Source organism: Morone saxatilis, unplaced genomic scaffold (genome assembly GCF_004916995.1).
Source record: "Morone saxatilis isolate NCDOM2014 unplaced genomic scaffold, NCSU_SB_2.0 Contig15, whole genome shotgun sequence".
Classification (NCBI taxonomy): Eukaryota; Metazoa; Chordata; class Actinopteri; family Moronidae; genus Morone; species Morone saxatilis.
This window is the reverse complement of record NW_023339707.1, coordinates 26051393-26063140: the sequence shown is the minus strand read 5'-3', so window position 1 is coordinate 26063140 and position 11748 is coordinate 26051393. Positions and strand designations below refer to the sequence as shown.

Below are 11748 nucleotides of genomic sequence, written 5' to 3'. Positions count from 1 at the left end.
GACATGAAGCACGTGCTCACATTTAGTTTACAGGAAACATAATGATTGGATGATTTTGAGTATGATTGCGAAATGTGTATGTAAAGGGTTAAAAAACGGAATCTGCGGAGACATTTAGTCTTCTAAAGTTAAACAACGGTGGACGCTAAATGAAACATGTTTTAAGTCAAATCAAATTTAATGTCACTGCTCTTAAAATGCTCCCACTGCTTAAACTCAAGCATCGGTCCTCACAACGGGAACAGACAAACAAGTTTGTGCACACACAGGGTTGAGCCCTCAGGAGGACCGACGTAGCCTGGGTGTCACACACTGGTCCTGCTTGCCGCTGGGTTACTTCTCCTGTCGCTTAATGGCTGACAGGATTTAAAAAATGAAGATGGCTTCGTTCCCCTCACAGCCCGGCGGGCCTACCCACACACACACACAAACACACGCACACACACACACACACAGCACGAGACTATTCCATAGCCCCTGGATTAACCTTGGATCAATAAATCACATAATTACATGAACACCAAGGAGCAGGATTGATCGCACACACAGCACACACACTGGGAGTGTAACAGCGTTGACAAGACGGTAGAAGAAAACAGCAGGGGCGGACTCATTCTGCCATCACTGCTCAGGTTACCATGGACGGACACATCAACCACGACGATAAATCAGCTCCCACACACAGCACACACTCTCTCTGTGGTGAGGGTCAGGGGTGGGACTCGTCCGTCTACCTGGACGCCGTGCGGAGGGAGAAGCGCGTACCGAGCAGCAGGGGAGACTGAGGACGACATGCTTACTGACCTGGACCTGGTCTCCTCTGAGTCCGACAATAACGGAGGAGGAAGTAGAGAGAGAGAAGACGAGAGAAGAGAGAGACAGGGAGAGAGACAGGGAGGGGGGAGGAGCTGTGACAAAGGAGAGGAGGAGAGTGGGACTGAATCAATAAGAAAAAAAGAGGGAGGATCTATGAAATGGAGGGAGGATGGAGTGAGAAGAATAGGGAGGAAAGGATGCAAGGAGGAGAGAGGGAGGAGGAAAATTAGAGATTGAGTGACAGAAGGGGGAGGAGCAGAAAAGAAGAAGATGAGGAGAGAGAGGAGGGGAAGAGGAGAGAAGGGAGGAGGAGAGAGGAGACGAGAGGAGAGAAAGAGGAGAGAAAGGAGAGGAGGAGAGAGAGGAGAGGAGAGGAGAGAGAGAGGAGGAGAGAGAGAAGAGGAGGAGAGAGGAGAGAAGAGAGGAGGAGAGAGGATGAGGAGCTACCGTAGATGAAGATGTTTGTTTATTTGTTTATAAACAGAATCAGAGACAAACAGACGAGTTCGCAGTTTATTGAAACTTTACACTGAATAAACACGGGGGTGGGGCGTCTCCATAGCAACAAGTCACACACTCATCATCAGCACTGTCAACACCGTCGCCATGGTTACTTATGCTGGAATAGATCATCACACAGGAAGTTACATCACAGAGGCAGAGAGGAGAGTCACGAAGAACCAAAGGGGGAAGGTGAGGAAGAGGAAGAGAAGGGTGAGGAAGAGGAAGAGGAGAGTGAGGAAGAGGAGAAAGAGGAAGAGGAAGAGGAACAGGAGAAGGAGCGAAAGAGAGCAAAGAAGTAGAGAAAGGAAGTACTGAAAAGGAGAAAGTAAGGAGGAGGAAGAGGGAAAGAAACAATCAAAGGGAAAGAAGTGATGAAGAGGAGGAGGAGAGAAAAGAGAGTGAGTGGTAGAGAGAGATAGAAGAGGTATGGACACACACACACACACACACACACACACACCTGTACAGGAGAACAGGAAGTAGAATCACACTGATCATCAGTTACTGTACAACACGAGCAGAAACACGTCACCATGCGGAGGAAGATACCGATGCTAAAAACAGCTTCACTTTCCCGAAAACAAAAAAACAACCGAAGAAGAAGCATTACGTTTTTTTCTTATTTTTCAGACCCAGAAACTTTCCAGACTTTTACAGAAACAGCTGATTGGCTGAAAGCCCAAAACAAATAAACAGCAAGTTGAACTCTGACGGAAACGTCCGTCTGACGATTGTAACTTAGTTTTTATATTTATCCTGTTCAGGAAGCAGGAAGTTAAAGTTTAAGGACACACAGGAAGCTTCCTTATAAGGTCCTTCCTCAGGTAGCTAATGTTGGCTAGTTAGGTTAGCTAGTGCAGCACAGCTAACATAAGCTAACAGCTGATTCGTTTATAAAGTGTAATCTGAAAATGCTAACCGTCCATTTTGTTTTACTTAAAGTCTTCATGTTAGCTTTCTGGGGTGGACAGTTATTTAGAGAGAAATATGTTGATTTATTTCACATCTCATCCATGCAACAGCAACTTTAATGTAGCCTAGCCAGCTAGCAAGAGCTAATAAACTTAATTTAGCCAATTTTTATTTAAATTGTCTGCAGAACATCCAGCAGTAGACTCAGTAGTCTGTGGAGCCGCTAACATCATTTTTAGGAAGGGGAAACGTAGTCACCAGCTTCTAAAACTTGGGAAACATCCTTTAATTCTTGTTTTTGTATCCCTCAGAGCGGCTGGTGTGTTGAAGTAGAACCAGTAGAAACCAGATGAAACCAGTAGAAACCAGTAGAAACCAGTAGNTTTATGCCGCAGGAATGTAACAGACATTAGAACAAAGCTTGTTAATCAAACACACAAACAGTGCAAACTGTAATGACGAGGAGCCATTTTGGATCCAGTTTCCACCTGCCGCCACCAGGAAGTCCAGACTGGGTTTACTGCGTCCCCAGAGTGACATCACTTCCTGTGTTGATATTTACATGCAGCAAGACAAACAGCAAACAGCCGGGAGGTGATGTCGGCGGACGCAGGGTCGGTTGGGATTCATCTGATTGCGGTTTCAATCTGGTTTGGATCTGATCTGAGCCCAGTCTGAACTGCTTTATGATTGGCTGGTGTGAATCTGATCTGGCAGGGCATTGTAAAGGGGGCGGGGCTTAGGATGGGGATCAATAGGAAACATGAATAAACAGTTGATCTATATTATATATCTGTTCAAAGTGATATCTATACAACACAAACATACATTCTCTCCACAGATTATATTAATATGAATTATCAACATCATCACTTGTTTCATTGGTTCCTATTTGTCAGCGTTGTTGTTGTTGTTTTGGTGCTTTGTTCAAGTCGTGGATTTGTTTTTTATAACTCTCTTTTGTATCATTTACACATCGATTCGTGAACATCTAAACCCCCCACCCCCACCCCCCCACCCGGTAACCCTGCAGACAGATGGGAGTGTTGCATTGTGGGTAGGTTGCAGGCGACCCACTGTTGGTTCACTCCAACGCTCTCTGTGAAGGACAAACAAACAAACACAGCGAGGTCAACAAATGGAAATATCCGTCGACAACTTTTTGTTTTCACAACTGAGAATTAGGATTTATGATTTTTAACAAAATTACCAAAATACTTCTTCCTCCCCTATTATCAACGTCACCAACAGCACCGACGGTACTGACCGTACTGACGGTATAATGAGGTCACCGAAGGTAACAAGGTCACTATTAGACCGGCTTAGGTTCAGGTCCCGACCCAGACCTGTAAGAGTCTAGAGGAAATTTAATGTGTACAACAGAGGGTTCGGGTTTTAAATGATTAATAATCAATATAGCAGCAGCTGCATTTTCATATCCCGACTGTCATGTAAGGAACCTAAAAGCGAATCAGGTCGATATTATTCAGAGGGAACATCAGGTTGAGGTTTTGTTCAGCTCCTGCACAAACCAGAAAACATCCTTTAAAGGACGACTCACTCCGCTTTTCCTCTTTTTATTCTCAATCTGCTTCACTTTGTTCACTTTGTAACAGTTTTACTAAATTCATTTGAGGGGAATTTGCTTTGATTTATATGTTCTATATATTGATGTATGTACACTGGGTCTCCAGTGGCGGTTGTAAGAAAGTGAAATGTGTGTCATACGTTATATCCTGACATGGCGCCTTTCCTCGATATATTTGCTGAACCTCAACAGCTGCTAGTCTTCAGTCTCCCCAGCATGTCTTGGAGGAAAACAAAGAATTGAATCGTGTGTGGACAGATTTATTTACTTCCACCACAAACGCTGCTGGCTTATTGGTACACCCGCTCTGCGTTGAGAAAGCCCCATTATATAAAAGGCTGTTATGATAGTAAAGGCTACTGACCTCTGCACTACGTCATACACTGAGTCACATACACATTCACTATAAATGTCGAGGATTACAATAAAAAGTTTCTACTGTGGTTCAAGTGTATTGAGCAGAGTCGAGTCAGAAAAATGTACACAAATACCATCACTTCAAACATAACCAATAACTTATAACCAAGGTTAAGACAAATCGAGAAATCCAGACTACATTATTATCAATCATTATTTAATATTAGGGAACATTATAACAGGAATCTCCATGATTATTAGGCCGACCAAAACCCAGAACCTCTCTGATCAATATTTAGGAGCTGGCTTGTACTACTTTCTGTTTAAAATGATTTTTTTTAATTTCTTCATAATGTGAACTCCTTCATTATTTGAGTAGTTCATAATATCTGAGTTTAAATCAACATTTTTAATACATAAACAAGTAAACAACTGCATAAATCCCTACATGTATTTTTGGCTACGGCCGGTAGGGGGTCCAGTGAGCCCCCTGAACCAACGCTAACACCTGTAACCGTTCAATTACTGATTATTTACAGCTGCACAAATATTCAAAATATTACTGCAATTGAAATTTGGCAAAGTGCAACATGTGAATCACAAACGCTGAAATTTGTTGATAACACTAAAATGTGACGAACAGCTTTATAATGAAGTTCTGTAGTTCTGGACTACTAATCTTGTTCTTGTTGACTTCCTGTCTGTGGCTCTCAGCTCAAAGCTCATTGGTTCCTACTAAACATCTCACAAATATGAAGTTTCATGTTTTAAAAATCTAAAGTTTTTATCAAACAAGCAGGAGGAAATTTGTTGAGGACTATTTTCAGCGGCAGATGAATCCACATTTGGTGCTCTAGTGTTATGTGTAGCAGCAGGACGGAGTTAAAATAAACTGCAGTGTTTGTTCATTCAGTCTGAACACAAAGAAAAATATCATTTAAAGTGACTTTAATTCATGAACTTAACTGGCCAATCGGGAAGCGACTCTAGTCTCTGCTTCCTGTGTGACTCACCTGCTTTCTTTCAGTTCACATCTGATTGGAGAAGGAGGTGGGCGCCGCCTGCTGGCCGTAGCCCTGACCGTACTCTGCATCCTGGAGGAGGCACAACAGCAGACAGCATGAAAGTACTGCAGTACACAGACTTAAAGTACTGCAGTATACAGAGAGAAAGTACTGCTATCTGGAAGTACACAGTAACACTGTGGATTTATAATACTATACTAATACTACACAGTACACTCTGTCTGAGAGCTCAATCAGTCAATTCAGAGAAATTTAATTGGCAAGTTTTGCAACATTAATATACCTTTTTCAAAGCAGCCATTTGACATGTAACAGTAGGGTAAACTCAGGTGTTATCATTGATTCCATTCAGTTTGGAAAGACTCATTGCTACACTAAATGGATCAGAGCCTTAATTAATATCATTGGTACACTTGAGTTTACCCTACTATTTGATGTCATAATGGCTACTGTGAAAAAGGTCCATTAAGCTATTTTTTAAGCAAAAATAAAACAATCTGGTTTACAATGTTTCAGAGTCATTACTGGCTTTCAGAAGCAATTGAAGAATTGGGAAACTGTGACAGAGAGAGTTTTTGACCAATCAATCAAGAAAATAATCGGATGATTGATTGATAAGGAAACTAATCGTTAGCTGTCTAATCTGAATTATTTGCTGTTTTAACTGTTGATGCAGTTTTTACATCTTTCTCTAAGATGTTTTTTGTAGTTGTTAGAAGGGGATTTTTTTTTTTTCACTGTATAGATCGCGCTAGTGGTTCCTCTTTGTTTCCAGTCGTAATGCTAAGATAGGTTACATCCTGGACTTGTCTCTATTAGGGTTGGGTTTCGATAGCCAGCTTAGTCTGGGATCTGGTTTTCAGGTTTACAGAGCTGTTCAGAATGAAGATTCACAACGAGACCAGACTGTTTCAGAGCGTTGCCTAAAGTCTGTCTCAGCCTGTCAACTGCCAATCAGGAAGGAGAGGTTCACCTTGTCAGTCTGTTTGAGGAACAGCCTAAAATATTTATATTTAAAGCTGAAGAACAAGTCAGAATTTAAGTTTCTTGAGTTTCAAAAGGGGTTGGTGTGGTATGTTGTTGTTGTTAGGGTTGTGCTGGGGTACTGGCACCTTTCTTGGTCCCATTTGAGTATTAGCAGTTCATCAGATCACCTGGTTGTATCCTTGCTGGCTGTAGTCGGGTTGGTAGCCTCCTTGGTTGCTGGCATAGGGGTCTTGTTCGTACGCCCCCTGCTGACCGTAGGCTTCTGGTGCGGCAGGTTTCTCCTGAGGAGGCGGAGCTCGCATGAAGGGAGCAATGATGCCCGTCTCCTTAAAGACGAACCAGAGGTTTCCCACCCACAGGATCAGGTTGATAAAACCAAAAGCCTGGTAGAGGAGAGGTTGAAGGGACTTATTATTAGATATATTATCAGTCAGATAAACAGATACCTGAGTATCTATATCAATATCTATACCTGAGTGGCCTAAAAATCACTGTTTCTCAACCGCTGTTGGGCAGACAAAGCACATTCAAGGTTTTATGTGATTTATAGAGACATCCAAACATCAGATTAAAAAGTATACCATTATATATTTACTGGATCATGGTCAACATTTGGTGCCTTCATGTCACAGCGTTACATAAAGAAGTCGGTATCTCTGCTGCTGAACATGATATTTTCATGTAATTGGTGTCTATACATTGGTTTTTGTGAGCCATTTTGTGAGGGCGTTTGGTACATTCAGTGATTAAAATCAGTAACTCTCTGATCAAGGTATTGGTAAACGACAATATGAATCTGATCAGACATTGGATGCCAACTTTTGGTACTTGACATTCTGATACCCGAAATTTGCGTATCGGCCCATACAGCTGCGATACAAAATGCATATATTATTATTTTTAACAAGCATATACTATTAATCTGGTATGACAGCTATAATTTCTGTATGTCCTGGCTCAGGTACACTGCTGGGAAGTAACAGGGTCCATGTGGTGTCAGATCAGTGCACAGACACATACTCACTGATACTGATACTTATGCTTACATTTTTGGCATTTTGTCTAGTTTTAAGTCCCATTACAGTCTTTCAGTGGCTGGTTTGTTTGTTGTTTGTTTTAAGAATTCTAGTCAAGCAGAACTGTCTGACCCCATTGGCAGAAGCCAAGAAAATGTGATTATATTGAAGAATATTTGGCTGTTTTTGCAGTAAAAGAGTTCAAGTATCTTGGAACTCTTACTCAGTAGTGTCCTCACAGATTGGACATGTCTTTGGTCATGGTCTTACCACAGAGGTGTTGAGTCCGGACATGACTGGGTCGTGGACTTCACGGCAGCGGTTCACTTCAGCATTGCAGGCGGAGATCAGAGTGACCACTTTCTCTGGGTCAGTCGCCGTCTTCACGTCGGACAGACCTTTGGCCCAGGCCGCCGAACTCACCAGCCACATGAAGGCGAACACTCCGGTCACACCCAGGTCCTAAACACACAAACACAGTCTATGAGCCGCATTTCCCACAATTCACCTGTGAGCAATGCAGTCAGGTGGGTAAACTTACAATAAGGGGACCTTTGTTGTTCTCCTTGTACTTCTCGAAGAAGAAGATGTAGATGCTGAGAGCCGCCGTGGAGTAGAGAAAGGCAAAGACGCCGATGGTGACGAAGAACTCAGCTGAGGAAGAGTAGTCGCCAATCAGGAAGAGACGCTCCTTTTCTCCGTCGTTACAGGTGGGCGCGTCGAAGTACACCTGGTGGAGTCTGAAAGAGGGACAGGAAGTTTAGCGACATTAACAACTCAAAGTCTGTCAGTCTTACTCTAATTTTGTCGGAGCCTTACTGGTGTCAGAGAGACAGTTCTGGAGTAGCTAGTGGTGTTAAGCTAACTGCAGAGTTTGCAAAATCAAAGGCATCAGCCAAAACAGACATACATACATGAGACGGAATGAGAGTTAGTATCATGGATCACGTTGGCTGGGGAAGCTAACATTAGCCAACTAACATATCAACAAAGATACTATTTTTCTAATGTTAACAATAGCAAATAAGCAAGCTACGGTCAGCCACCCTGCTACACCCCAGCCACTGACCTGAACGGATACTCAAACTCCACATCTATATTCAGGTCGCTCTCAGTCCGGTTCTTACACTCCACCAACATCTTGAACATCCCAGAATAACTGCCACAGGTGGAGAAGGCAAAGATGGCGAAAAACTGGAGGAGGAGGAACAACAAAAATGTAAGAAATAATGCAGAAACATCTAATCAACCAACGTCTAAAGACACATTAGCAACAACTAGCATCAGCATGCTAATATTCTCTCAGTTACAATTCTAACACACTGATGTTTAGCAGGTGCAGTGTTTACCATGTTCACAATCTTAGTTTAGCATGTTAGAATGCTAACATTAGCTAAACACAACTTTCTGGCAACTTCAACAGTAACTCATTATTTAGATCATTTTAATAATAAAGTGTTAAAGAACAAAAATTTATTTAATGATGTGTTATGGCTTCATTTTAGACTGTGATTGACTTCAGTTCAGTGAAAAAACAAGATTTGCAAATAAAACAATGTATTGATTTATTGAAAGCTGCGTCTTCAGTGCTTTATTAATGTGCCACAGTAATGTTTGTGAGTTCTTCATTTGAGGGCTTTTACGATCAAATATTAATAACCGTGATTGATGGAGGTTAAATCAGCAGATATTTCAGACACAACATCAATATTTCAGGAGATTCAAAGAAAAGTAATCAAACAGGAAAATAACTGTGTATTTAAAGTTATGAAGACTAATGACCAACCTGCCTGTGTGTGCGTTAATGTGGTTGTGCTGAGGCAGAGGAGGTGTTATTTAGTGATGAAGAGTGAAACTCCTGCAGGACGATGAGTCATCATCACATCATCACATCTATCTATAGAGACTGCAGTGAATACAGACTCTAACCAACAACCCTCACTGTGTTAGTGCCCTGCTCAGCTGCTCTACAGTACACCATCACCATTATCATCATCACCATCACATCATCTTCATCATCATCACCATCATCACCATCATCATCATCATCATCATCATCATCATCATCATCATCACCATCATCATCACCATCATCTTCATCATCATCATCATCATCATCATCATCATCACCATCATCATCACCTTCATCATCATCACCATCTTTATCATGGAGAGGCCAGTTACAGAGGACACACACACTCCAAGCAGGGATTGGACAGAAAGTCCTACTGTGACCATCTGCTCAGTGTGTGTGTGTGTGTGTGTGTGAGTGTGTATAGCATACAATGATAATAATCATTACAGTGAATCTCTCAGTGTGTAATGTAGTGTTTGATCTGTGTGTTTTTTAACATATACATATTTTAACATATCTTGATTTCAAAACATTTCAAGAAATTGAAATAGACAGTTATATAAAACAGTTACTTTAGGAAACGACAGAAACATTTAAAACTTTGGAACATTTCAGTGAAAACTAGTGGATGAAGCACTATTTGAATCTGACAGTGGTGAAACAGAAACAGGTGCTTCTGAAGCACATTGGACCTTGTTATTTCAGTAGAACCTGGAGATGCTGGAGTCTAACCAGGTGAGTTTAACATTAGCTTTTCTGCCCATGAAGATTATTGTAAGGTTCATTCAGACAAGAGATACATTTAGGAAGAACAGCGATGTGTCGTCTGCATACAGACTGATCTTATGTTTTATTGTTTGTATTGTTTGTATTGTTGGCTGCTGCTGAAGAATGGAATAGAGAATAGAGTCTCCAATGACTCTGATGTTAGGTGGATATCTGCAGCTGATTTAGGTCGCTGCTGTCCAACTGACAGAGGATGTGTTTGTGGTACGGGTGTTGGTCTGATGAACTCACCCATTCTAAGGCCTTAATGAAGCCCAGAGGAACCTTCAGCACCCTGAACTGACCCTGGGCCACCAGCTGCAAGAGACACAGACAACACGTTTATTTTATGCATTCGTAAAGTCAAAATCAAGCAGCGCTCACTGGCTCCCACTGGCCCTTTCACTGGTCAGTCCCAAACCACAGGTGGCCTACACTCAGTACTGAACCTGAACACATCCTACTACTGAAGGACTGAAGACGCATGACGGACAGACGTCAAGCCAAATAAGAGAATATCAAAGAAAAACAGAGTTAAAACATCCGTAAAACGGGACGTCTTCCCATCATGCACTGTGCCTGACATAATGCTGGACTGATTGAACTGTGGTTGCATTTCAGCTAAAATGAGTCAAACTGCAGAAATAAACAGAAAAAACTCAACTTGCAGCTACTGATGATAAAAGAAATATTTCCGACCTGCAGTCTGAACAAAAACTATTTCATCTGATATAAAATGACGAGACAGACGGATGGACGGACGTCCTGTGTACAAACAAACGGATCAATATTTCTTCTCAGATCTCAGATCAGTTACTACATTGTGTCTGTTTCTGTGGATGATTCCGGAGTCCATTACAAAAAGTCAATAGATTACAGCAGAGGAACACACTGTAAAAACATTCAACATGTTTCATTAAAGAGTCTGAATACAGTTAGAGCACATTTAGACTGTGAGTACAAGAATACTACACACATAAATAGTAAAATATATACAAATACTGTTAATAATAATCAAACAATATTATTGGCACATCTAACCAGAATGTAAACAAACTTAAACATTATTTTATCTATCTGATATAATAAACACATTGATTGTATGAAATCATCTAATCATCTATCACAGCAGATATTTATTTGAATTATTATTAATTATTATATTTAGTATTCCTGGAAGCAACATTTATTTCAGTGATTGAGCAACAACGGGAACAACAACAAAAGAACAACGGGCCCTCACAGGGGCCCCAATCAGGTTAAAGTGGCCCTGAACCCACAAAAATATGATATATCATAAATATATATAATATTAAAATATTGTGGAAATATTACAAAAATATTATCTAACAATAATATAAATAATAAATATTATAGAAACATAAAAACATTTTTATTAGAAATAAATAATATAATAATAATAATAATAATAATAATAATAACAATAATAATCATAATAATTATATAGTTAAATTATAGTAGACACATTATGGAAATATTATAGAAACGAAATTATATATTTAAATATAACTGATAACAGAAATAACATTATTGCTGTAGAAAACATGATAAAAATTAAATGCTCACATTTCACATCTGGTTTGTATAATAACTTCAACAATCTGTATGATTAAAGAGTTTATAGAACATAATAGGTTTCATATTAATATCATACAAAGAAATTCATTAAAACCAATAAAATATGAAACACTACAGACATATTGGACCTCAGATCAAAAACTGACATAAACTACTGAAACATTCACAGTGTTACACTTAATTACTTATTACTATAACAGTAATAATATAATATAACTATAATATAACAGTAATATAACTATAATATACAGTAGTATTACAGTAATATTACTGCAATATAACAGTAATATAATATTACAGTAATATTACAGTAATAATATCACC

General features: G+C 40.2%; 1 protein-coding gene across 1 annotated transcript; it reads right to left on the bottom strand.

Moving 5' to 3' along the window:
* Window positions 1-3245: 3245 nt before the first annotated feature.
* LOC118324490 (synaptophysin-like) lies at window positions 3246-10143 on the bottom strand (the record flags this gene model as incomplete). Its single annotated transcript, XM_035656859.1, is given in 7 exon segments — window positions 3246-3331; window positions 5191-5271; window positions 6357-6572; window positions 7476-7667; window positions 7747-7945; window positions 8275-8399; window positions 10078-10143. Coding segments are annotated over 6 exon segments (864 nt in total), but the record flags the coding sequence as incomplete, so codon positions are not given.
* Between the last annotated feature and the right edge of the window lie 1605 nt (window positions 10144-11748).